This window comes from Calonectris borealis, chromosome 1 (genome assembly GCF_964195595.1).
Source record: "Calonectris borealis chromosome 1, bCalBor7.hap1.2, whole genome shotgun sequence".
NCBI classification, from domain to species: Eukaryota; Metazoa; Chordata; class Aves; order Procellariiformes; family Procellariidae; genus Calonectris; species Calonectris borealis.
In genome coordinates, this window is record NC_134312.1 from 148,812,092 (window position 1) to 148,839,955 (window position 27,864).

At 47.7% G+C, this 27,864-nt stretch overlaps 1 protein-coding gene across 10 annotated transcripts in view; it reads left to right on the forward strand.

Annotated features, from left to right (window-relative positions):
- The first annotated feature begins 6,283 nt into the window (after positions 1–6,283).
- Positions 6,284–27,864, forward strand: part of MAP4K4 (mitogen-activated protein kinase kinase kinase kinase 4) — a 162,760-nt gene continuing 141,179 nt past the window's right edge. For all 10 annotated transcript variants that reach the window (XM_075135979.1, XM_075135985.1, XM_075135996.1 and 7 more), the window contains exons 1-2: positions 6,284–6,848; positions 7,221–7,286. In XM_075135979.1, the coding sequence (XP_074992080.1) occupies positions 6,792–6,848; positions 7,221–7,286 (123 nt within the window). In that variant the 5' untranslated portion in view covers positions 6,284–6,791. The remainder of the gene's footprint in view (positions 6,849–7,220; positions 7,287–27,864) is intronic.

Consider the following 27,864-nt stretch of genomic DNA (forward strand, 5'->3'; position numbering starts at 1 on the left):
CAAAGCAAAAGTGAGGAGGGACAATACTCCCCAAGGAGTTCTGACTCAGACGGGGAGGAAAAAGTTTGGTCATAGCCACTACAGATATGGCTCAGAGCCCTGTATAAGAGTTGAAATAAGTGTCACAGTTGGGTCATGGGAAGATAACTACAAGCCAGCTTAGCTGCAAGCAGAGATAGCCTGTGACAGCCAGCCACACTCGGTAATTGCATGCTTTGTGTGATAGATAGCAGGACCAGAAACAGCTAGCTTGTTAAAACTTAGAGCACGGGCAGTGCCTGAAAATATACCCGGGACCTCCTCAATTAGCCCAAGCATGCAACAGGTTTTATGCCAGGTTTATGCATTTTTGCCAGCTTTAAGCCTGGCTGCAGAACTGACAATTCCCAGTCTGAAGTGCGAGATCCTGGGCTGTGCTGCGAATTCTGTCTGGGAAGATCAATTAGGGATGTGGAGTCAGCGAAAGACTGCAGCAGCACAAAATCTCCCCTCCTTGTCCTGTTCTGTTCCAGGGACGGGAGCAGCCTCCTCGCGGAGGCTGTGGCTCCACGGATGTAAATCCTGTGCAGGCACGTTCAGACCCAGATTCAAAATGCCCTAGCTAGGTGATGCGAATTGCTGAACTTTACTCTGGTGGTTTGGATATCTCTGGGAACACTGTCCTGGCAAACTTTGTACCATTTCAGCTATCAGCTTCTCATGTCCTACAGCTTTAGATGGACCGGGTACCGTCTTTCTTCACCATAGCCAGCATAAAAGCATAAAGATGATATAAACACCGTATTATGTTATTTTTATAAGAACATCGTCATATGTTCATTCGTGATCTGGATCAAGTTAGAACTGCTGGGTGCTCCAGTACTGCACAGGTGTGATATTAATTATTACAGGACTAAGGTTAATTTGTCTCCCTAGGCTATACTGCAATGCCATTTGAGGTAACTCTATCACCCCAAAATGACTTTTAGGACATAGTTTCACGATACCTAGATCTCTGTGCAATAACAACTTGAGGAATTCCTGCTCTCACATTACGGCCCACTACTCCTTCAAAGCAGGAGGTAAGTTAATAAGGGGTAAAGCAAAGCCTGCAAAAAATAAAGAAAAAAGGTGTTTTCTTTTTTGCTAAGATCAGCCCAGCTATCTGACCACAATGCAGGGGAGTTGTACTGGCACAGCTGAAAGAACAGCACAGATGTGGAGCCTGGCAGGGAATGGGGAAAGGTGGGCACCTCTAAAGTGCTGAGAGTGCTGATAGTATGTGCCTTCCTGCCTGGTACGGAGCAGCCATGGAAGGTGCTCTGCCCGTCTTTGCCACTCTTCCTGCACTGATGGGATTGCTATATTTAGGCAGCCCCTGTGTTTCAGGAGTCCTTTCAGTCCCCGACCTGCTAACAGAAGAAGCCAGGGAGTGGACAGCGATGGCCTCAAAGCGTACAGCTGGTGGAAAGCTCCTTTTGGGCCCTGTGCAACTCGGTGTCACCTACAGCAACACCTACGCATGCTTCCCTGCGCTCGGGTCCAGCTCCATGCCTGAGCCTTGCCTGCAGGTCAGGATGAGGGTAACCCATCGGTCCGGGAGGCAGTGCAGTATCCCGGGGCGGGGGGAAGCAGCAGGATGTCACCAGCAGCAGTGTGTGCACAACTGGGCAACCAGAGCTGCAGGAACACATCCACCTATACGACATTCAGGTGCAGCATATAAGAGCCTGGGTGTGCTGGCAGTGCTCGCATGGAGCAGCCCTCATGTGGAAGTGTGAGATAGCGGGGGTGGAAGCAGCAGAGGAGGAAAGGGGTGTAAGCTGGAGGAAGGCTGATTGTGTGGCATGCTTCTGTATATGATCTGCTCCCAGCACCTGTTGTATTCACCAGCACGAGAACTTCATCAGCATGAGGAGAGCCGGCAGTCTTTAAAGCCTCCCAACCTCCCTCTGGTCTCAGGAGCCCACTTGCAGCAGGAGAGCTGGACTGTGCAAAGCCTCACTCAGCCTCGCTCGCTACTCTGTGCTCTGGTATTCCTCACCCTAGCTTGAGCCTCCCTCGTGGACTTTCCTGGCCAAGGCGAGAACCATTTCCCTAAACAGTACAACAGGGCACATGTCTAACACTTCACACTATCAAGTAGGTCAAAATCACTCCCATTTTCCACATAGGGAACGGGAGTGGAGGCAGGAAATGAGATGCCCCAAGGCTACGGGATGAATCAGTAGCAGAAACAAAATGAAAATTCAGAACTTCCTGTCTCTTTACTCATCTCCTTGAATACTGTTGATGATTAAGCTCTTAAAAAGTTAGTGCAGTTGATGACCTCTACATCTCTGGTCAGTGATTAGGGCCCCAGCGTATTAAATACGGAAAAGAATAAAACAAAGACAATTTCAAAGAACTGGGAAAAAAAAATAGAAGGCAAGGAATTTCTTTTGTGGCCAGAACATAAATGTTGGGTTCCCATTACTCCCACAGTGCCTCTTCCGGCAAGGAAGGAAGTTTCTCTAGTTCTACCCCTACGGGTCCACCGAGAGTTGAAGTTGGCTTAAGCCACAGCTACCACCAAGAGGCAATGCTATGGTTACACTTCCTCCCTGCGTGCAGTTTCTGGCCCCCCTCTCTCTTGTCAACACAACCGCTCAAGCAGGCATGCGATGAACCAGCCCGGGGAACTGATCAATAGTAACGTTAAAAATTATTTTCCTTTCCTGGGCTAGCTTTGCTATGAGTAAGTCCCGGCTCAGCTGTACGAACACTTATGCTGACACAAGTGACGTGGTGCCAAAGGATAGGAACAAATGGCCGGAGAAAGGGAGGCTCAGCCTCCCTCTTTCAGGGATGCTGAAACTGCTCAGGAAACTATAGCTCCTCTGTTCCCTCCGCTGCTGCAGATGCAGAGAGCAGGAACGGGTGCAACTGTGTCTGGGGGTGACAAAAAGCAGCACACTGGCCCCGCAGCTTTCTCCCGCTTTGCTCCCGAACAGATGGAGCTGACTCAGATTTTTTGATGCTTGTACTTAGTTTGTCATTAGAAGATGCAGTCACTACTGCTCTGTGTGTGGGGTGGCTATCCACAAGGCTGAAATTGCCTTTCCTTGCATTTTATCTGCATTATGATTTTCGACGGCTGTCCCATTTTGCCTCTTTCAGGGGTGCTGGTTTCCCTCTGTGAGGAAGAGTTAAAACAGACCGCTCATCTTCTTTCCAGTGGTTTTAGGTTTGGTCTTTTAACCTTTAGACTTTCCAAACTGGGCACGTACGCTGTGCTGGTAAAGAGCATGATGAACATGTGAACGGGGTGGTTTTGGCCGCAGCCAGAGAGACTTCTTCCTCAAGAAAGCAACCCTTTCATCCCTCTGCTTGTGTAGGAAGGAAAAGGAAGGTGAGGCCGTGCGGTGCTTCACCGCGGGAACTAGCAGGAAGCTCTCCTATGGCATTTACTGCTTTATGAAAACTAGTTTTTTCCCTAACGTTAGGGGATGCACCAATTTTCAAGGATTCACAATCTTCTTGTTAGCACTTCTGCTTCTTTAGCCGTCTTCTGGTATAACACTAAAACAAACAAAAGAACAAAACTCGCTATAATAAAATACAAGCTCAAAGCAGAGAGGGGACACTATGGTGGAGCCACATCAGAGCTACAATGGTGAAAATGTGTATTTGGGCTCAGAGCCCCAGCTCTGAAAAACTCAGACTGTATTTTTGAGGGGCACGAGAAAGCTGTTACATAGTGAGTTTGGAAAACTTGCAGTTCAGAGTGTGGGCTTGAAAATCTTTGCAGCATCCAGAAGAACACAGCAACAGCCTCTGAGGTAGTATTACCACTATGGAAAGGGATAGTGGAGTTATAATAGACATGTTCCACAGAAATGTAATTTTCATACTCAACAACAGTGAAAAAGGGAGTACCAGGAGAGGAATGATACCGCCATGACGCTGCATGGGGAACCCATTGTGGTAGGAAGTCGATTCCCCTGCCTTAAAAAAGAAGGCATTAGAAGCAGAAATGGTTCAATGAAGGGCAAGTATGGAATGGCTTCGGTTTGTGGTATCACTAAAAAGACCAGAATTTGCTAGCTGGCAAAAACTGAGGAGGAACACAACAAAAGTCTATAAAAAGATGAATGTAATGGAGAAAATGAATAGGAAATGATTGTTGTCTCTTCCAACACAAGAACCAGCAGGGGGTTCTTGCAAACTAGCAGATGTTGGTTCAAAGCCAATGAACAAAGGTGGTCTTCACATAACAAGCAGCTAGTTCACCTGTGGAACTCCCTGCCAGAGTAAGAGCCAGAAGCATGTACGAATCCACAAAGTGAACAGGCAACTTAATGGAAAAAACTACCAGAGAGTATGAAATTATCAGAGTATAAAATGTGGTGACACCAAACTCTGCTGAAGAACTCCCTGAGCCGCAGAGGGCTGGGAGGGGAAGTATCACTGGATGGTTAAAGTATCCCTGTGCTCTTCCCTCAGCGTTCACCACTGGCTACATCTGGAAACCGGACGCTGGGCTAGACGGGCGATGGGTTTGACCTACCAAGGCTGCTATTACACATAGAAAGGCAGAGTTAAATAAGCCATGTAATGCAAACCAGGCTGTTGATAATAAATCTTCGTGGAAATCCTCTTTTCAAAACTTACTGCATCTCTAGACCTGATCCCACTACTGTGCGCATGAACTCAAACGGACCCAGCATCGAGCCCATTTGAAATCATTTGCCTTCTTATCAGTGTAGGTTCCTGCACAGAGAAAAACAGTTGCCCAGTCCAGGCCCGAGTTTCCTTTCTTTGTAACTACACTTTAAGTGAAAATGAAGTACACCATTAAACTGTTATGGTAATTTACCCTTACACTTTCTGCTCAACAGGTTTGTTTTGTTTTAAAAGTATGTTTCTGTGATACTTATAGCTATGTATATGTAATTTTGTGGTTAAAATAGAAGAGACAGGAAAACCTTGGTTCCCACAGGAAACGTAACTCGACCTCTTGCAAGCAGGTAACATTTTTGCCATATCAGTGTGATAAAGAACTTCAATGAGAGACAAATCTTGCCAACGTTTACACCTGCGTGCAAGTGCCTGATGTGACTAGCTCGAGAGAGGTTAATGAGATTTTTCTATGTGATTCAGATTCTGCTGGAGGATGCTTCTGGGCGGGAATGGGGCCTGAGACAGTTCTGGCTGTCCGTAAATGATGTGTTAAAACTCATCGAGTTTGTTGGATCTGGTTCTGGAGGCCAGTATTTGTCACCGTGTCTGCAGAGGTATCCGATGGGGCAGGAACGTTTTTCCTGTGGGCCTGGAGGCTCTGGGGGGAAAGAGACAATGAGAGATTTTGCCAGTCATCTCACCGGGGACAGGATCTCACGGGCAGCAGGGTAGCTCCGACCTCCCTTGCACACCTTTTCCATTATTATTTCCAACAAGTGCCTCGCAACACCGGTCGTGACACCAACCGTGCTGTCCCCCCAAAGGGCACCTGGCAGCGCCCTGCACACGGGCTCCCTCCTCGCCCCCGCCGCGGGGCAGAGGCAGGGTGGGCTGCCCGCAGCAGCCAGCCAGGCGGCGCGGCAAGCCCCCCCCCCCGTCCAGTCGCGTAGCATCACGGCCCTGCCGCGGACGCGCGTGGGCCTCCCCGCCGGCCGGGCCCGGGCGTTGTTCGCGGCGGGGTGGGGGCCGCCCTCGCTCGCCCCCGCCCCGTCGGAGCTATTGTTGGGCGGCGGGCAGCGGCGGGGGGGTGCTGGCCGGGCTGCCGGGGCCGGTCCCGTCCTCTCCCCGTCCTCCCTCTCTCTTTCTCTCCACGCGAGTTTACCCAGCAGTGCTTTGGTGCGGGCGCGTTTCCGCCGGTTTTTCCTGTTGGAGAAGGGAAGGGGGAGCTGTTTTCTCTCTCTCTCTCTCTCCCTCTCCTCTCTCTCTCCCCCCGCTCGCAGTATATTTTGTATCCCTTTTCTCCTCCTCCTTCTCCTCCTCCTCCTTCTCCTCCTCCTCCTCCCCGGCTATCTTTGTCTGGCTCGCAGCACCCCGCTCCAGCCCCGCGCCCGTGCCCCGCCGCCGCCGGGACGCGCAGCCCCTGCCCGCCGGTGCCCGGCGCCGTTTCATGCGAGGGCAGCGCCGCGGGGAGGGCTCGGAGGCGGCGGGGGCTCCGCCGCGGCGCTGGGCGTGAGCCCCCCATGCGAGAGCGGGGCCGCGGCTGCCGCTGCCGGCTCCCGGCGTGAGCGCCGCCCCACCGCCGGCCGGGCCGGGCCGGGCCGAGCCGTGCCGTGCCGTGCCGTGCCGTGCCATGCCCGGGCGCGGGGCGCACCGCGAGGCTGCCAGAGGCTGCCGGCCCCGGCGCCGCTCCTGCCGCCGCCGCCGCGACATGGTGTGAGCCCGCTGCCGCCGGGGACGCGCGGGCACCCACCGACCGACCCACCCACCCACCGACCCACCCACCGACCGGCCGGCCGGCCAGGGCACCGCCGCCCGCCTCGGGGGGATCCAGCCCCGCACCGCAGCGCGGGGAGACAGACGGACCGCAGCACCCCCTCTCCTCCCTCCCTCCCTCCTTCACCTCCCTCTCCCCCCTCCTCCTCCCACCATCCATCCATCTATCCATCATCCCCCCCGCCAACCCCTCCCAATGCTGAAGAGTTTCAACCCGGCGGGGCTGGAGTGAAGAAGGGAAGGGCGGAAGGGAGGAGAGGAGCTCCGCGCAATTCACAGCTGCTTCGGGGAGGGGGGGGCGGCCTCGCTATTATTTAACAGAGAAGAAGAAGGAAAAAAAAAAAATTAAAAAAAAAAAAAAAGGAAGAGACGGGAAAATGGCGAACGATTCTCCTGCAAAAAGTCTGGTGGATATCGACCTTTCCTCCCTGCGGGTGAGTGCCGGGGCGGGGGGCCGGGGCGGCGGGGCGGGCGCCGGCGCGCCCCTTGCCGGGGCTGCCGGGCCGGCGGGGGTGGGAGCGGCCGGGCCGGGTCGGGCCGGGGCCGGTACCGGGGCGCAGGGGGCCGGCGGCCGCGTGGGGGGAGCCCCGCGGGGGCGGGCGGGGGGAGCGCGGCCCTGGGCTGCTTTTCCTTTGTTTGCATGTATTGGCATGTGCGTGGAAAAACAGGGCGCAACAGCTGCACGCCGCCAGCAGCCGGGCTCGCTCGCTGGGCTCTGCCAGCAGCCATCGCCTGACAAAAATGTAACCCCGCTTCTCTTCTCCCCCTCCCCCCCCGCCCTCTCTCGCCCCTTCCCCCCCCCGCAGGACCCCGCTGGGATTTTTGAGCTGGTGGAAGTGGTTGGCAATGGCACGTACGGGCAAGTCTACAAGGTTTGTGGCAGAATTTCTTCTCTTTTTATTATTGTCATTTTTCTAGAGGATACCCGGTGTCTCTGCTGGGCTGAGCACACGGCTGATGGCGAGACACCCGCTGTGGCAAGCGGAACAGTTAGGGATGATAAAAATGTTGTCCTTGTCATTGTTGCTGCCCGTGACAAGTTTGTCAGCCTCTTGGCTTCTGCTTTACCAGAGGGGCACAAATTCCTTTCCCAAGTACCCATCCTGAAATGATGAAATAGTCCTTTATTGTCCTTATTCCTGTCCTACCCCCCTCAGAGAAATGACCAAACCGAGTGGACACGGCCAGAGTGTGTCTGGGCTATACAAATAGGTCCACGGGCTTATTCAGAATTGCTGCTGGAAGTCCTCGTGGAAGTTACTGCTGCTGCTGCGGTGACTTTAGACAAAGGCATTGGCCTTCATCAAAATTGTCACCTGGTTTCCTTGTTGGAAAACCTTCAAAGTGCTGAAGCTGTCGAGTCGGGGGTGAGTGGTGCTGCATCCGATCCCGCTGTGCTGTGCAGTGATGGGGCGGGCAGGATGACAATAATAAGCGATCGAAGCAGGGAAGCTTATTTTGTGAAAATCAGAATTCCCAGAATAACCTGTTTGACGAGTGTATGACTTTAAAAAATAGAAATCGGAGAGTGCCCATGTGGGTGTGAAACTAGCCTACTTTTTTTTTTTCCTCTCCAGTGTGCAGTCAGTGGAACAAACAAATCTCGAGATTGCATGACTTTGCAGCGAGTGCTAGCTACCAGGATGACTGATTATTCACACAGTCTTAATACTTGGCTAAAGACGGGAGGCTCTAGCCTTATATTGTATAGAAGTGCAAGGCACATTTGCAGAGGGAAGGAGAGATAACTGAAAGTAACCGAGTATGCCTAGCTGCTTGGGTTTTGGGGTTTTTTTTTTGCTTATAAACAAGGCAGTATAATTGGTGAGCTTCCCTGATGGCAAGATACTGCAGCTTGCAGCTCCGGTAACTAAATAAAGCACTTCGGAGCCTCTTCTGCAACTGAAACACATGTCAGTTTGTTTTGAGGGTGTGAACCTCAGCCTTCCTGATGGAGAAGTAGTCTGTCTGCGCAGTGTGCGAGTTGCATTTTAAGACTAGAAGTGGAATAACCAGGCTGCTGCTGTTGGCAGAAAGCTGGAAAAAAGGATATGTGGCTCAAAAGGCGAGAGGAGAGGGGGGGAGATGAGTGAGAAGCTGCACTTTGACACCACCTTGACCGTTTAATTTTTTTCTGACTTTTTTCCTGACAAATTAAATGACACCGTTTAATTTTTTTCTGTAATCCTTCTGCTCCCAGAGCTTGCATCACCTGAACCCTTCTTACAAAAAAAAAAAGTAGGGCGTGAATGTGTGACTTGAAACTCTCCTGTTAATTATTGCAATTTGGTGCATTGTTTCTCGGCTTACTCGTTAATGCTTTGACTTAATGAGTGAAGTCCTTGGTGGTTTAATAGTCTTGACAATAGAATTTTTAAATTTCATTTTCCTTAAGTATGCTACAACTCTCCCGGAATAGTTAGCATTAGAAATGAAACTCAGCACATGCATTTATTGACTAGGAAGAGTGAATGAACACCTGACGTCTAAGGGCATCGGTGTCACTCTGATAACAGGGGGAGCAGCAGGCGGTTTCTGTCAGGGCACTAGTTTTAGTGTGTGTCTGATGAGATTTCCCTGCCCTTCCTCACTGGTTAGACAACAGTGGCAATGTTGCCTCTTGCCTGGTAACTGAGGGCATGGTGGTTTGGGTGCCAGGAGTAAAGGTAAATACAGCTTTGCTATAGAGCCTTTCAGACAGTAGTGGATTGACAGGTGTGTAAGTTTGGATTTGCACTGCTACTTCTTAGGCATTTGTCCACATTTGTGTACATAGTCTTAAAATGTGGACACCTAACAGGGTTACACATAAACAAACAAAAAAACAAAACAAAAAACTTCATTGCTGCGATTAAACCTTGGCTTTCTTCTTAAAATAATGCAGTTCTGTAAAGAAGAAATGAGTGCAATAGCAGTGCAATAGGATTTAACTTTTCTCAGCTGCTTTTTTGTTAGGAAAAATGCTCCAGGGACACCCAAAGATGAAACTGCGTGTGTATGTTTTCAGGGCTTTTGGAGGAACTGCATAACCGAGGGAAAAACGTGGTTGCGCTGTGTTTGCTTGTCGCCTTCCGCTTTCCTCCTACCCAGCAACCCCTCCTTGAAATCCCTCTTCCCAAATGGTTTTATTTCCCTTTTCACCGGCCTGTCATCCCAAGGGACTGGTGGCGGGTAGGTTGTCTTTGAGGAGCCGTGCCCCGAGAACTCTGGGGCAGCGCTAGTTTGATGTACTTCCACATTTGTGTATCGGCATCAGCGATGATGTCACCGGGGTGCGGGGAGCGGGATTGGCTGGCTACCTGCCACTGCGGGGAGGACGGAGGGAGCGGGAGAGGGCATGACGTTATCTCTTTGTCTAGCTCATACACCCCGGCGATGATACCGAAGGTCGTTTGCCTTGCTGGGGAGTCTCCTCTCCAGCAGTGGGAAGGAGACTGCGCCGACCTGTTGAAAAGCAGAAAATAGTCCTGATTTTCTCCTCTTTGCCTTAGCTGAGCTTGCTGGAAATAGCTCAGATCTGTCTAGCTAGCGATATTTCTATAGATAGTTCTACATTAGCTATTTATTTAGCTATATATAGGTGTATAGATGTATATGCGTGCGTGAAATATGAGGGCAGCCCTTGGTTGCTTGGCACCTAAATGCAAGTGGAGTTGCTCCCTGTCACGGAGCAGTGTGGATCCTTCTGGGATTTTATGCCACTAAATGGGTTGGCTCACGTGGAGTGTACTGTGGGCCTGGGACCTCGGCGGTGAGGTATTAAAAGATGCTAAGTTTTCAGCTGCTCCGCTTAAAGTCTGTAGAGCTTACATTATTTTCACCTTCATAACCTCCCTTACACCTTTCCTGACGATGTGAAGGAGCCTTGCGTTTCAAGAAGAGCTTGTTATGTAGCGGTGAATTGGGGCAGAAAATGAGCCTGAGGTTCCCTGGCCCTGGGTGCTGAAAAGAAACGGGATGTTTTTGGGAAGTCTTTGCCCCAGCGCAGGGGAAGGGGCAGCGGTGGGGGTGGCTCGTTAGTCCTGGGGCAAAGCAGAGCTCCTCTGCTGATCATCTGAAATCCTGGGGAATGAAAGGCCGGCGTGGAAGTTGTTTGCCCTTTCGTAGTTAGTTCCAACTCCGAGAGGGATACCACAGAAGAAAGAGGGATGCTTTTGGAAGTTGCACGGCTTGCAAGTTAGAAAGCGAAGGGTTAAACGTTGCAAAGTAGAGGGAGCAGAGTTCCCTCCGAGCTGATGCAGAAACGACCAGCCACAGAACCCCCTGGGTCTGCGGTTTAACACTTTCACGGAGCCCCAACGCCTCTGCTGGAGTTTAGAGAGAGAAATTTCCCTTCAACAGGTTGGCATCAGCTGATGGGAGCCCAGAGGCATGTGCGGGCTTGTCCGGAGCAGCGCCCTGCCCGCCCGCAGCAGGCAGAGCCCGCGGAGGAGCACCCCAACCTGGGGCTCAGCACTCCTAAGCCCTCTTTAAGCAACAGAGTAGCGATGTACCACCTTTAACTAGTGAGGTGCAAGCAAGGAATGATGTGAATGGCACAGAATTCAGCAGAAAAATGGTGCTAGCCTGTAATTGTGCTTTTTGTGCATGCTGCTGTCTTGTGGGATGGCTGTGCCTCCAGTCTCCTTTCCTCCTGGAGTCAGTCCCGCTTTATCAGAGCACTTTGGTGTAACTGGAACTTGTAGCCAGCTTACCAAGCGATTAGCTGCCTTAAGGACTTTTTTTGATCTTCTGCAAATAGTGGAGAAGCATTTTTAGCATTGCTGCGGTTAGATTTTAGTTTTTCACATCCAGTAGTAAGCTTAATTTGAAATTTGGCTCACACAAAGTGAAAACACTTCTGAAATTTGCCTCGAGATAAGATTCGAACTGGGTGTTTGCTTCCCTTTTTTGGGAACCTGTGAACTAAAGGCATTGGTTAATATTTTGCACGTTTTAAAATCTCCACCGTCTGATCCTTCATAAGGCTGATTAATTTTGCTATTGAGACTGAACTGTGTTAACTTGCTCCGTCACTTTCTCTTTGGGGTTTTTTTTGGGTGGGGGTGTGTGTGTGTGTTTTTAAAGACAGCTAACACTTTAAAATAGCTGTTGTGAGTGCCCTGTTAGGTCTCACAGATAGGCATCGTAATTCTCTTGTAGCAGCAATGACTGGGGGGAAGGATGTTTTTGTGCGAGTTCTGAGAGCGCACCAGAAAGATGAGAATTAGGGATGATACTCCTAATTGCCCTCAACGCAGGCTGGTGTGGCTTTCTAAGAGCCTTGTAATAGTTAATTCATAGTGAAGGCTTCTTTTGTTGATTTATGTTGCAGCCTTCCAAAACTGCATGTAAATGATGTGTATTGTCTAACTGCTGGCTCATAAAAGGAAATGATGTAAGATGTGATCGTTTAAATGCTGATTTGAAAATAAATTAAAACTTGGATAAATGTTTTCCCACGCTAAGGATACTCTATTTTTGTCTTAATGGACTTTCTTTCTTACAAGGTGACTGTGTTGGGGGTTAGGAAGAGAGGACAGTGCTTGGTATTCTCTGCTAACTCAGCTGAATTTTTTTTTTCCCCCTCTCCCCTTTCTTTCTCTCACTGCTAAAGGGACATCATTGTGGATTCAAATGATTTTGTTAAACATGAATACAATTCCAGTCTTATCGCTATAAAGACAAACTGTACTGAGGATCAGTGAGGTCACTGGCTTTCAGGAACTGGTCCAGACCAGCTCTCTTAAGTATGAACTGCTCTTCTTCCCTTCCTCCTCTGATTTTTCGTGGATTGTGTTGCAAACAGAGGGTTTGCTATTGGAGAAATCGGGAAGGACCGGGCAGTGGCTGGAATACTGGCATTTCTCTGGGTCCTGTGGCTAGATGTATCCCTTAGCGTTGTTCCCCCCCCCCCATCCTTCCCCAAATTGGCTGAACTTTTGAGCAATTCTCCATCACCCAAATCCTTCTTAATTAAATATACAAAAGCTAGGCAGGTGGCCAGTGGGGATTACTGATATTTATTTTTATTCAAAAAAAAAAAAAGAGAAAAGAAAGCAACCTGCCAATTGTGGGTAACCACATGTCCCTCTCGTTCTTCCTCCCCCAGTCCATCTGTCTGTTTGTCAAAACGTCTTTTTTTTGTATCTTAAATCAAATTGCGGGCTGCTGGGGCAGGGACTCCTTATTCCTGGAGTAATTAGAAGAGGGCCCGGCACTCTGGGACCTGGGTGTGTGCAGGGCTTCAAGGTGATGGATGTAACAAAATACAGCCCAGAGTCTTACGCTGACTCCTAGGAATTTTTTTCAGCTTTCTGTAGGAAGATTTTTCAACTGATGTGGGTAAAATTTCAGTTGAAATCATCTTATACTCTCCTTGCTCTTTGTGTGCGTGTGCTGTCTCCTCGTTGGCAATGGTAGGGGTCGTTTCCCCAGGCTTGCGAGGGTAGATGGTTTTCCCCGTGAAGGTCTCTGCACCTCGCTCCAGGCATGGGGAAGGTGAGCTTTATTCATAGGGCCCAGGACAGGGATTTTTGTTAGTTTAGGGATATTAAAGAAAGAAGGGGAGAAAACCAGAAACATACACCTTCCCTTCCCTAGGTTTATTTTTGCTCTCTACTAGTAATGGAAATTTGGGTGACATATTATCAACTTCCAGGCACCAGAGTCCGGGCGATACTATGCAGAGGTGCTTTTTTGGGCCTCTGCGATAATGGCAGGTCCGCACCTCCCACCCTAGGGGATGATGTAGAGGAATGTCCCCAAAGGGAATCCAGCATTACAAGAGGTGTTCACTCTTTGCATTTCCCTGCCTTCAGCGTATACATTTTTTAGTATAAATTTTTGGACTAGAATGCTAGCTGACTTTTCTCATGTGGTCTAGCGTCTGTTTGTGTATACACATTATGTTCTAGTCATCTTCTTTTCAAGTGGTACTTTCTGTTGCAAGCGTGATTTCAGCCCGGTAGGTTGTGTACCTACCTTCTCGAGATCTGTTTTCCTTGGAGGAAAGCGGTATTTTTGTTTTTCCCGTTTCACATTTCTGACTGTACATTCTGGCTCCGCCAGAAGTATTTCTCCCTGCCTTTGGATGACGTTGATATTTAAGCTCAATAGCATTGACTTGCACAATGTGAGCTTGACTGTAGTCAAAAGTTACAGTAAGATCCTTATCTGCGGCGTTATTTTAGGTCCCAGTCCAACTCCCGCTGGAGCTGGTGGAAAGAATTCAACTTGCTTGAACGAGAGGTGGATTTGGGAGGGGATCTCATAGCTTTGTACAAGAGTTTTCTTATCAAATACTTTACGTTTGCAGCATTGTGGGTCCCTGATTGTTTCTCAGGTCGGCACAGGCTCAAGAAAAGATACTGTTGGCTCTAAAATCGGGCAACTATGGGAAGAGGGAGGAAAAAACCCTCAACTGTGCATACTTCTTGGGAACCTTGAGGTAGCTTTGAATGTAGAGGACTTGGAGATTTTGACACTGCATCTCAGTATTACTTCTAAAGTGTATTCTCTGCTTTGGATCAGTGTGAAACACTTGCACAGAGGCACAAATTATGACACTGATTACAAACTGCAGAGTGCTGCCAAATGGTCAATATGCTGTTGTGAAGTTCATGGTGCCTCCATCTAACCCTCGTTCCTAGTCCCCTGTCCTGTCCCGAGCAAGGCTTGACGTATCTCCTCCTGGGTGGCCACGGGGCTCAGCAGTCCTAACTGCTGTAGTATCAGTTTCAGTGTTAGAAAAAGGAGGGAGCAGCTTTCTGAAGGAGAAGCAAGTACAGTCTGGGGACACGATAGTCCTGCAGGCAGAACAGTCCCTTGCTCTGCCGGGCTTTGCTGTCCTGCAACAGAGTGAAATCTGCTGTTCTGAATGTAATGAATAACTACGATTTGACCTCAGTGGTGTTGGTTTTAATTTGCTGCTGATTGGGAAACCTGTGAGAAGCACCACTGAAGAAGGATGAAATCCCAGAGACTGGGGAATGAAGATGCCCACCCTTACAGAGGACTGGCACTTCCGAAGCACATAGGATCAGGTGGACATATGGATGGGCTTCTCTCCACTTTATTTAGAAATTGGTGCTACTAGCTCCTATCTCAAGTGCCCTGTGCAACTCACTGTAGCAGGCATGAAGGGTGTTGACTTATTCTCCCTGGAGTTTTCCCATGCCCTCCTCCTGCTTGATCTTGCATCATACTGACAAGTGAAGGACCAAATCTATGGGAAGATGTGGAGTTAGGAAGAGATAGTGGGACAGCTCGGAGAGAAGCAGCCTCGTGAAGGTGAATTTACAGAGGCAATCAGAGGGTGAAGAAGGAGAAGCTGGCTTAAATGTTGAGAATGAATTAGTGCATGATTCATAGTTGTGGAAAACAAAAAGTAGCGTGGAATCAGGGAAATGCTTAATGTAAGCAAAAGTAAGGGACAGCTTAATTGTCAGTAGAAATACATCAGCATATATAATTTTTATATATATTAAAAAAAAAATTATATATTATGAAAGAGATTAGCTTTTACCCATGGCAGTTCACTAGCTTTCACTAACCAGCCAACCTTCGGGCTTACGCACACCAGGGGAAGGTATATTGACACAAGTTTTTGTGCTGATTTCAGCATGGCCCGGGCTGGCGAGACCTCCCTCAGCCCACTTAGCTGTGTGGTGACCGTGTGCCAGAATAAGTGATGACTTTTGGGGGAGACTGTTTAACACTCCTGGCAAAATGCTTCTTTCTCACCGAAGCTGCACCTCCCTGGGTTGCTCTGCCACTGTAGCTGTCATTATCGCTATACAAACAGGACACTACAAGTGCCAACAGGTCCTGATCAGCCTGTCTAGTAATAAAACAGCTAATGTGGTAAAACTCCTAACGTGGATGCAGTTATACTGGTATTGTAGTGCTTATCTGGTATGTCTCCGTCACCTCCCTTTGGAGCTGTCCCATGGCACGTTGATAAGAGCTGCTCTCCGTGCAGGATTGCAGTGACTCATGGACTTGTACCTGAAGGAGCCGCATGGGCTGTGGGCACATGCTTCCTGGAGCAAGGTAGCACTGCCCCTGGAGAAGGTCTGCTGTGGGCTGGGATCAGCAACGCGGATGCTGGGACTGTTGGTGGTGTGCCATGGCCGCTCGTCTGCTTCCTCCCCTGCCCGTGTGCCTTGAGTGACCCATTAACTCCCTGGCTCCGGGGCTGCTGGCGAGGTCCACTTACTTAATCCTCTTCCCACCACTCTGGCCGGAGAAGTCCTAAAAGATCTGTCTGTGCATCTTGCATTTGCAACTTTGGAGGCACGGGTGCTGTCCCACTCCTTACCTGCCTCCAGGGGCTTTCCTTCTTCTAGTGCCGCTCTCCACATGGAAATGCTGTCCTCACATCCATCCATAACACCTGTCTGCCTGGTCTTTGGCTCCTCACTCTGTGTTGTGTTATCCCCAAAAGTGGCTTTTCTTTTCGCTATGCCTATGGATTTCCCCTTAGCTTCATTGGATGTTTTAGGGCTCTGAAAATTGGGCTGGTTTTAGATTTGAATGTTTGGGTTACCATCTTTTTATATTGTACCAGTCCATGGTATTACTTGTTGGCTCTGGTTCCTGCACCTGGCAGCTTCACCAGAGAACAGAGGTGAAATGGGAGGATGTTGCTTAGGTAGGTAAAGAATGGCAGCACCTTGAAATGCTCAGTTGCACCAAATCTGAGTTTTATTAACTTCCTGAGAGCTACCTAGGCAATAGTTTACTCCTGATGGTTTATGTCAAAGCTGATGTACTTTGGGATTTTTGCATTTGGAACTGTTAAAAATTACTTGAAGTCTTAAAAATACAACAGTCAATTGCAGTTAAGCTCTGGTAGTTTCAGTTGCTTCTTCCCAGGATTTTGTGAGAGTAGCTGTAGGGGATGACAGTGGGCAAGAGTTCATGATGCTAATTTAAACAGTAAACTCAAACCAAAATAAACTTGTCTCAAAACCTGCTCCTTACACTTGGAGCTATCTAATGGTATTGGGTTGTTTTGTTTTCAAACCCAGGAAAGAAAAGCTTAAGGTCAACAGGCCTTAGTGTGTTATAGTAAATCGTACTGTGCAGTACTTGGTTTTATGTGTCTTAAAAACAGAGACCTCCCAACATCATTACAATTCATTATTTTTCTCCATTTTTGTGCTTCACAAGGAAAATTCTGTAGACTATCTAAACGGAAGCACAACTGTGCCATCTTACAAGGCTGTCATCAAGATGGAATACTTGTAGCTGCATTACAAACCCTTGTAGGTAGGGGTATGAAATGCTGACGGACCTTTAGCTGTAGTGCCACTAGCATGTGCTACTGCAGTAATCAAAATAATTCTTGGGGGAACTGGTGCAGCAATGTTTGCATATAATGATGAGGTATTTGCTGACTGGAAGCCCTAATTGAGTTTCTTTTGTGCTTCTCCAAAAATCTGATTGCGCTGTGTATCTCCAGTTATTTTATGGTGGCCCGATAGGTGAAAAGTACATTTTGTAGCGAGAGCTGCAGATACGCTTGTCTGGTCGGTAACTTACAGCTTGTTTCTGTGCGGTGGGCTTGGATGGTACTTTTGAAAGGTGCTTAAGTAAGTGGGTTGCCTGCTGTCCTTTCGCTGTCTAAATCTGAGCTGTGTGCTCTAGGACTCACAGTGGAGAGAAATAGGACAGAGGAATGGCCTCTGGAGATAACTACCCTAGGATGAGATAAATTGCTCTCTACCTGAGTCTTTTTCTGTTAACTATAATGGGAACTTAAGGATGAATGTCTCAGTTGTGTGTCTTCTAGATGTCTAAGGTCGGACAGGTTGACCCCACTCTCTACCATGCACATAGTAGCTCTTACAGTCCGTCGTCTTTGTGGGATACATAGTACGAGTGAAGATGCCTTTGTAAGTGGATGTGTGAAAGTGAACGACATGTAAAACCCCTCTTGCCCATCACTGGGAGAGACGCATCCCTTTTCCCAAAAGACTTATAAGTGACCTGTTTTTGCATGCGTTTACCAAGAGGTGAATGTGCTTGCCCTCAGTTAGTATCTCTGCATTCTTATATGAAGGCTGGGAACTTAAATATAGACGGGTTTATTTCTGCAGAACTTCTGAGGGATCTGGTTGAGAAGAACGATCAGTGTGAAAAGCAGTCAGTGCCTCGTGTCTCCTCTCTGTGCCCTCAGCAGTAAGCTCTGGGGTCTTTCCTGTTCAGATAAATTAGACTTTTACAGAGAATGCATTTATTCTAGGTTACTGTTTTTCAGGAGAGAGTTATAGAAATACTTTAACTCTTGATGATGTTGAGAAGAGTTGTAATTAAGTGCCTAACATTCAAGCTATTTTGTCAAAGGTGTGCTTCTCTGCAAGGTATCCTTTCCCATCAAACCTGTTTGGGTTTTTGTTATTTTTTGTTTTTTCCCCAGCCATGTCGTCGTATTGCTTTTCCATAGCTGTAAGTCCAGCTAGTAGAATTCAGTCTGGTTGTGAATCTTATTTTTAAATTTCAATCTGTTGTAAATCTGAATATCTTTTCTCTAATTAACACTTGGGTTTTTTTGAGGCAATATGCTGCATGTTCCTTCGGCAGCTACGGCGGACATTCCTGAGGTACTTGAAGTTTCATATTTCGCACCATTTGTTAAACTGAACTATCAATTGCATGGTAATCTCCCGTATAAACACAGAAGGAAGTGGAGCTCTTGTCTGCTGCTTCTCTGATATCCAAGTTATCCACTGTGCTTTACTTCGCAGTGAGGACGTGGGAGGGAAGTACAGCGGGGAACTGATGTAATTTATTCCCAGCCACCCAGGAAATATGCGACAGAGGTACAATCCAGATCTCTGGACGCGAAGTTCTGTGCTTGAATCAAAAGAGGTCCCTTCTTTGCCTTAGTGATAGCTGGGACCAGCTTTCACGTTTACCCAAGCCAAAGAGAGGGAAGACTTTGCATGTTGACCCCCTGGTCTCTTAAGAGCCGCCCAGAGGACCGGGCTAAATGTTCTTGGGCGACTGGGCAGGTGGATCTCATAGAGCGAGCCCCATGGTACCCCTGCTTGTTTGACTTGTGTTTGCGGTGGAGTTGTTATGTGCTGTCTTGCAGTTGGTGAGGTTTCTGTGTTTAAATGAGTTTTGAAGAAAGCCCTGAACTGAATTGCTCGCATTTAACTGTATTGCTCTCTGTAACGGAGGTGGGGCAGGGATTAGGATATTTTACCATAACTAAACAGCAGTGTTAATACCTTTAAAATTGGTATATTGACGTTTATGAGCAGATATCACATTACAGTGATAGCTTCAGGGACCTTCTGCTGCATATGAGAGCACTTGGTTGATTTAGAAAGCAAATAAATAAAATTTTAAAGCCACCCTAAGACGATCAAGCATGTTAAATCGAAAATGTAAGGTGATGCTATACGCTTAGCTTATCCTGCGATCCCCTGTTATTTTGGCAGATTAAGTTAATGATGTACTGTCACAGGAGAAAGAACAAAAGACACAGCGCTGAGAATTACAGGGACGTCGTGGATGTAAAAGACCTCCCTGATTTCATGGCAGGCGTGTTGTACGCCGGCGCTGTACCTTGCACCCGACGCGCTCGTCCAGGGCCGCGCTCAGAGGAGTCCCTGCACCGCAGGGCTTGGGGCTTCGGCAGAGCTGGCGCGCCGCCAGGCTCCCTTAAATTGTCGCCTTCGCTTGTGTTGCTGGTGTGGTCTTGCGGGGGAAGAAAGAATGTCAGCCTATTAATAGTGACGGCACAGGCTCTCTCCTCTTCATCTGTTAAAAATCGCTGGAATGCTTTGAATAACAAATTACCAAAAAATCTTGTTTTTAATCTGAGAGTTGGGAAGGGTGCGCTTTGCTCCTTCCTTTCCCCCACGTGAAATGCAATGAAATTCTCTGATCTGACTTGTCCTTAGGGGCTATGGAGAATGCTTTATGCAGCCCCCCCTGTGCGTTTTAGGTGCTCGCCAAGAGTTAAATTCTGGAGCGATGACAAGTGAATATGGAGAAAATGTTTCAAGTCATATGAAAGAAATGTTACTTGCTAAATAACTTGAGTGTTAAAAGAAGGGATGGGAAAAGCTTTTCTTAGCCTTTGTGGAAGTCTTATATGGCAAGAAATGAAAATCTTTAGTATTGACCTAATTTTATTTGTATTTAAGATCAAAGAGCTCTTGTGAATGAGTTACTTGTCTTATATGTCACTGGCTTTATGGTTTTCTGAATGGCTTTAGGCAGTAAATCAGTCCTGAGTAATGCTACCTTTCCTTAGGTTTCCTCTGAGGTAATGGAAGAGTGCTCTGGTTTCCTCTTCAGGAATAAAAATATATTAGTTATTGAGCAAACTTCTTTCTGGTTAAGTTGCTGAGTTTGGAGGTGCCTCCTCATGGACCGAGTGTTGTGGCAGTGCTTGCATTGGGTTTTGGGAAAGGAAGAGAGAAGTGGGCAGTGAAACCGCTGTCGCTGACACCGCCACTTCGGTTGCAGATCAAGTCCTTGCTGCGATCGGGGTTTGGTTTTGGAGCGTGCTCTTCTGCTGCTGCTCTGCACCTCTTAGCTTTTTGATAACAAAGCATATAGGCAGCCTGTGGTGGTGGTGTAAGGTAATACGTTTTGTATACATACGGTGTGCACTGGGCTGTATGGGAAAGGGGAGGGTTTTATTTTGTGCTCCCCACCAGTAGGATTTCCTATTGCAGAAAGGAGAAGGGAAGGTTAAGGAGACAGCTGAAACGCCCTGGGTGGTATTTGGTTACTTTATTCCAGCAGGGAGAGGGGTCCTACTTGCTTACACGGTACAGAGCTGTGCTGAAAGCATCGGGTCTTGGAGATACCTCGACTCGCTGGAGAATCTACTGACGCGGTAGCACCATAACATGGGTTTTAGTCTGTCTCTGTAACTCAGGTAGGAGAAGATGGGAAAAGGGAATGTGAACAGCATTTCAAATCTGTAAAGATGGCATCAGCCTAGTTTGTAGATCCCTGGGAGTTTGGAAACAAAGCCAGTAGCCTTGGGTATTAAAGCGTCGTGTTACTGTTAATATCCGTTCACCCTGCAGGATCAATACGCTTAGGAGAAGAGGAGATGAAATGCTTTTTGCGGTGCTATCCTCTGAACTGTTGACTGATGTGAGATGGCACATGTTCTTGAAAACCCGCTGAAGAGAGTGTGGGTGGTACGGCACCTCTGGGGTGGTAGTTGGGTCTGCTGAACTTTGACTGCTCCCGAGTCTGTGTCGGTGGTGGTGGATGGTGCTGACTCGGCAGAGCCTCTTCTCACCTCATCTGCTTGGAGCCGGTGCTCGTTGTGAGAGCGAGAGGTGCCCAATAAACGGGGAATCTCGTAAAGCCCCTTGCGTTGCGGAACTTTGCCAAAACCTGGCTTTTTGTCAAGGTTAGCTGAAAAGTTGGGAGTGCGTTTTCCTTCCAAGAACTCTTGGTTTAAAGCTCCATTAATTGTATGTCAGTTACCATATGTGTTATGATAGTAACCAAGAGTGGAAAGGACTGGATTTATTTCAGTAAACATTTCACCTAGTAAAAATTTAATAGCTTGTCCACCTTCAAAGGCCATTCCTTTTTTTCCTGTGCAGACTGTGCACCCAGCAGCAGTACAGAGTGTTTCCCTGAGAGCCGTGTTTAGAACCTGACCTTGAGATGCTGCTTTTTCCAAGACATGGACGGGGCTGTTCCAAGGATGCTCAGTCCTGAGTTTCTTTGCAAGGCACAGATCGGGTTCACCTCTGCTGCGCTGAATTCTGTGGGTTTCTTTTAACAGTGACTACGGACAGCTTTGAAAGATGATAAAAGCAACACGCTGAAATGACTAGAGACTTGTGGCTGAATTACAACCGTCAGCAAAACCACCTAGTTTCGGGAACCATTCTGCGTGACGGCAGAAAAAGTCTTGTGAGCGCCCGAGCCAAACCTCTCTTCCACAAATACGTGATTTCATGATTTGAATGTTTCGAGGGAAATGTTTTGAATGTCTTTGCTGTCTTAGGCCGGCAGGAATAATATCCTTGACAGATTATGCAAACAACCTGTGTATTTATAATTTAAGAGGCGTAAATGTCATTTGAGAGAAGAGGAAGTGCAGTGGAATAGAGCATGGTAGAGGTAATCCTTCTTACTGCAGTGTTCAGGTGTATATTGGTTTAGTTTAGGTTCTTCTTCTAAAGCTAGAAGTATTTTGCCTGTCCAGGATCAGGCCCCATCTGCTGAAGTCAGTGGAAGTAAAAAGTGGGTATCAGCCTGGCTCTGCAGCTTGGGGTTAGAGCCACGGGCAAAGGCTTGCTCATTTTTGGTTCGAGACAATGTTCCCTCGTCAGACTTGAGAGAAAAAAGTATTCTTGCTAGAAATATCACTTTTTGGAAGTGCCTCGTGTCTTAAACAACTTTGACTTATTCTTTAATCTTTTCTTGTAGAATGAGTTTTCTACTTTTGCCCCTTTTTAGCGTGGCAGGTTTCTCTCTCTGTCTGTGGTTCGTTTTGCCCTTCTCGCTCTCTTCCCTCATACTCATCTGATGTGGGTGAATTCCTCCTGCCGCTCTCCCTTCCTCTAAACTCTACGCTCATCATCCTTTGCATTTCTTCCTCTAGGCTTGTCTGTGGCTTTTTTTCTTTTTTTTGTATAAAAGTAACTAACAAATAGAAGGGATATGGTTAAATCCGCATGACCTCTGGTATTGGCTGTAGTTCTGCCAAGATGAGTAAGGTTTGTTTGTTTTTTCATTAATGTGTTTCTCCACACGTATTCTGTACCTTCTTTAGATCTTTTTTTGTGGTCTCTTTTTACCCTGGCTTTCCGAAGAAATGAGGCTCCATCCGTTTTACCCTGTCCTCAACACTTTTTCAATCTCAGGGCTGACTTCAGCTGTGTTTTGGTTTGGGGTATGGGTCTAAAATCCTTATAAGTTTCATTAAATGAAATTAAATTAAATTAGATGACTAGGTAGGTGGGAGTGAGAGAGCCTGTTTGCTCTTCTTCTACCCCCTGCTTCCCCGTGGAGAAAGCCTATTAAAGTCCCTCTTTACTGGGCATTGGGAAGATTTGTGCCCAAGGTGAAGGCTTCAGGCTTATCTCTGCTTGCAGCTGTTTGCCTGCGAGGTGGAGGCAGAGGGGTCACACGTGTGACCTGTCAGCTGGGCAAAAAAGAGAAGGAAAATGGTCTCTGGTCTGTCTTTTGCTCCACTGGGGTGGGACGGTAGGTGGCTATCACAAAATTTGTATTTCCTTTCCCCTCGCCTCTTTCGGAGAAAACTGCGATGCCATCTCCTGAAGTCAGGGGGTTCCCCGCCGGCGGAGGCGGCAGGCGGAGGAGCTCTGTGGGGGTGCTCTCTCCCAAGGCTCCTCTCTCTGCTGGGACTGAAGGTGTGGGGTTTGTATGTGCTAACTAAAGTGCCTTGAAAGGCTTTGGCTAAACAAGGCACGCTGCCCTTGACACATGCTAAGCCCATATAGTTAAAGCCTCGGGTACTTAGTGTGGGCTAACCTCGGGCGGTAAATCCAGGGCCAGAGAGCCCCCTGAGGAGGTGGTGGACAAGGTGGGGATTTCTTTGCATTAGTCTTCGCTGCAACCTCAGCCGGTGCCTGAATGCAGACCTGCTAATAAACAGCCCTAAACCCCAGATGCTTTTTCTCTTGTCGGCTCCTGCCTGAATAGGGGCTTTTTCGTGACACATGCTTGTTTGCTCATGTTTCTCTTTTAAGGAAAGCAGTTGAACCAGGCAATAACCACCAGTAATTCAATGCTCCGTTAAGCACGTAATAAACCAAGCCCCAGATCCCTTGGTCTCGAGCCATTGGAGACTACTGCCCTTTGGTTTTCTCTTTTGGGGGAGGAGGGAAAAAATGGGGTGCAACCAATTTGTTCGACGCGGGCAGGACAAAGGGGTGGCTGGAGAGGGGAGAGGGACGACGGTGCGGGGCTCCCAGGACGGACATCGCCACCCTTCCCAAAAAGTGCAGGATCAAAACCCGGCCTTTGCTCTGTGCCCGTGATGGCAAACTGTCCTGGTGTCTGCTGCAAACTTGTTTAAAAAAGGGATTGCAGCTCCTTATGGTTGGTGCCGGACGAAGCGCCGGGTCTCAGCTCATCCTCCTGAGCAAAGCGGGCACCTCTCGTTAACTACAAGGCCTGCAGTCATTTTCTGACTTTTTTTTAATCCAGATGTGGCCCAGCTGTGGGATAGGCAGTAGCTGGTTCAGTTCTGCACTGTTTGCATCCATTGCTGAAATACAGCCTTCTACTGAGTTACCAAGTCGACTTTGTTGGGAATTTTTTTGTTGTTGGGGACTGGGTTTTCTTACAAAGGTACTTGGTGCAAGTGTTGGTGCAGAGTGGAAACAAAGCAAAGTCTTTAGCCAATTTGTGGATAAATGTTTAGGACATATCTTAGAGAGTTCTGGGAAACTCTTCGTGTAAAAACAAAATTAAAGTGCCTTCTTATCTCTGAATTGCTCCTTTAAGGCTCAAACCCAACCTCTGCAAATCAGTTTGCTCTTTTACAAAGAGAATGGCTGCATGCTATTTCTCTGCATGATTTTGCAAAATGCGTTTCCAGAGGGGAGCTTTCTAACACATATGCAGAACAAATCTTAGCAAAACATTTCACTTTCTTCTATCTTCAGACTTATGAAAACGAACTCCGTCATGACTTTTCAAAGTGTGGGTTTAAGCAAAAGCTCTGAAGGCATTTCAATGCTGATTCTGATGCAGCTGTTAGTTTAAGGAATCTCTTTTTAAACTGGAGGTGGCTGTTAATTATATTCAGGCAAGGAAAATGCAGTATTGAGCTGGATAAACTGTAGTTTAGCTGATACTTATTTTGAGGTTGGGTGTGGCAGGTAAAAAAGACATTCTGTCAGAAAGATAAAAGGAGAAGGACTGGTTTAAAATTTAATACGAATGATTTTTAACAACCTTCTCTAAAATTTTCTCCTTCTGCAACATATTTAACCAGCAATGCCATCCGGGAGAGCACCACCCCGCTTCGACTGCTCTATTTTAAACCATTGCAACGCTTCTGGCTTTCCAAAATATAATGCGACTTTTAGATGCTCAGTGCAATTCACTGGAGGACTTTTAGTATACGTGAATTTTGTTTCCCGGTCCTTTAGGTATAAGGAGGTGCCTAGTGGCTCTGTAAACGCCGAATGGCAGTGTGTAATACTGTAAGTGTTAGGCAACTGGTAGAGAGGGAGCGGGGGAATCGAGGGAGGAGAGCAGGTCGTTCCCGTGGGTCTGACTTCAGCTTGTTGGCTTGCAGCTTCCACGTGGACCGTCACCGCATCCCGTCTCTGGTTCTGCGGGTTAGCCTGTGTGATCGTCCCCCTGAGACTGTGTGGGCATCACGGCCTTACGAAATGGTTCATTTAATTCCTCGGGATGATGATAACATTTGGTGGGGGAGCTTTAAATGGTGGAGTGGCTGACCGCCCTTTGCGCCTTGAGCTTAGTCACTGTTTTCCTTGCCAGTTGCGCTTCTCCTTCCCAAATGCGGCCGGGGCCATCCGCTCCCTGCGCAGGAGTGGTGCTCTCCCCTTGGGAGCCGCCTGCCTCTCTGCTTTGAATTAGACCATACTGCCCGGGAACTGCCTTCCTTCCCTCCCGGGCGCAGGGAGAGCTGCGGGACACACCAGGCTTATTAGACTCAGTTTCCCAGCCTGCCAGATTTACCAGGTGAAGTAAAATTAGTTATCTATTCAGATTTTTCTCACCTTGTGGATGAATTGAGGCGTGTGTAAGGGTGTCTGTGGCCTTAGCCATATTGTGAGCAGCGGGGGATGAAGAAGCAGCTGATGTACATCTCCTCTCCAGCGTTACACACGCTGGTTGCTGCTGTATCCTTATTCAATTTTTCAGGTGCCGGATAGTAATGCAGTGGTCTTTCTGGTAGCAGCAGGCCACAAATTATAAAAATCAAAACTCTCCCACTCTAATATCTGCAATTTTGAATGTACTTACATAGCCTTTTTTGCAGGAAAACCACGATCGCATCTATCACTCAAGCTGTTTTAAGATTCCCCCCGCCCCGCCCCACCCCGTCCCGACTCCCTTGATCTGCAAGGAGGTGACAGTTGTGGGAGGATTGAGCCAAGTCTGTTTTTTAGGTATTAGGAGGTACTTAGAGGAGTTTCTGTTGAGACCACCATCTGGACAGAGATTCATTTGCTGAGGAGCTGCGCCAGTTCCAGGGGAAAACTGTTCAGATGTGGTGTGTACGTGTACGGTACTAGAGGGCTGAAAAGGCATTGAGGGAAGGTAAAGGCTGCTGTGTGGTTACTTTAGGACTTCATGTTTCTTGAAGATTTAACTGGACGAAAAATAGCAGGAAGTCCAGGCAAATGGGCAGATCTGTTTCTTAGAGGGATTGGTGCTGACCTCTGTAAAGCACTGGGTAGGCAAAAGGCTCTAATCATTGTTAATTGCTCCTATATGGCAAATTCAATAATAATATAGGTGCCTGAGTACTTGGGAATTGCTCACTTCCCTCCATTGATCTGGACCTGTCCCATGCAGGAATTGCTAAAAGCGGGTTATGTTCTTGGGAAGAGTTTAAATTGCAGCAGATTTCCAACTTGACCCCGTGAAGTGTTTGGATTGCTAAAACAAACTCAGGAGAGAGATGCTTTTGTCTTCGGACACGGATCCTGTTTGTCCTGCTCTGCTGAATTTAACCTGTTGTGTTTCATGCTCTCCATGCTGGGATTGATTGAAGATTAGGGCCGGGGTGGGGGGGACGACACGCACGTCCCGCTCTGGGGGGCATTGCACTGCTGGAGCTTCACATTGAGGCACCAGAAGGATTAAAGGGCGCGCTTTGAAAAGATACTCCTTCATCTCACTGATAAGCGGCGCTGAACAGGCAGAGGGAGAGGAGGTTAATGCCCCTTTTACCCGGGGTCTGTTTAAAGAAAGGCAGTCGTTTAGCTAAAATATACATCCACGGTTCATTTCTGTTTAAACAGAAATTACTGGGTAAAGAAAGGCATCCTGGGAACAGATTAAGCCATATGCTAGGAAAGGAGCACATTTCTCTCAAGCTCAGTTGACAGCGGCACGCTTAAGGGTTTTCTGTATGAAATATTTGTTAAATCTGTAGTAGACTTGAATTCTGCTTGGTTTTAATTACTTTTGTTTTCCCTCCCCTGCCCCTACGATGATCCCGTTTCATCGTGAATGAGTACTTGGGTATAATCGGCCATAGTCACCTCCTGGTGATGGGCAGAGCGATCCCTGCGGAGCTGGCCATAAGGCTACGTTTCCAACTCTGGGAGGTCCGGAAAGCTCTGGTCCTGAAACTTGTTGCTTCAGAATTATTCGATTAACTTTATCGTATTAGCATGAGGTTGGTTTTATTGCTACTTCCTATACTTTATCACAAATCTATTATTAAAAGTGCAAGCATGCCTATTTGCTTCTAATAACTCCTTTCTTTCTCTGCTACTGGCAGCAATTTGCTAGAGTGTTGTTAGTAGCCAGTGCATCCAGGGATGGTAGGGCTGGGAGGGAGGGGTGCTATGAGGGCATTTGCCCCTCCTATTTTCTTTGAGATATTTTATTTTGGTTTATTTTATTTTATTTTATTTTATTTTATTTTGGTTTATTTATTTTTATTTATTTTTGGTTTATTTTATATTTAGGGTGGTGGTTTTTTTTTTTGGGCTGGAGAGAAGCTGATTCTCCCTGTGCATTCTAAAGCAGGGTTCCAGATCTTCCTCCCCCGTCGAGTTATATTTGGAGGATATTTGCCCGTCTATGGGCTGTAAGCACGTAGGTGCCACTGGCCGCCGTGCCTGTTTGCTTTCTCCCCCCCGCCTCCCGGCTGAGCGAAGGTCGGACCTTTCACCCGCTCCTCGCTTTGCATTTCCAGCGTTTGGATAAACTTGTCTTGCCGGGCAGCCACGGGCACAGGCGATTCTGCACCTGCGTTATCTCCCTGTGTGATTTATGTCAGGCGGTGCAGTGGTGTTCCCAAAACACTGAATGGAGAGGGAGGTCAAGGGGAAAAAAAAACCCAGCCATAAGCAGTGACTTGTAGCTGTTTCAAACAGTCTATTCTTGCTGCTGCTTTATCACTTTATCACTCACGTGCTTTGGGCCGGCAGACTCTGGACTGCAGAGGGTAAAAAAAAAAAAAAAAAAAAAAAATCCACCCCAGAGAGAACTTGGTTCGCTTATTCACAGTGCGGGCGTCTTTCCTAGCAAGAACACAAATTTTTAAGGGAAAAGCACTGATCCCATGTGAGCAATTACGATATTTTTGTGGATTGTGAGGAATCAACACATTCCCATGCAAAGCAGGGCTGCTAAAAATACTTTTACCTGGCTAGGGGTGCAGGCCGGTTTTTAAGTTGACAGTCTTTCCCCATTTCTCCTTATTTTGACCAGGTCTGCAGTTGTTTGTCTCTTGAGAGACCCTTTCCAGAGATGTTTTCTGTGATTTTATTCCCCCCCCCC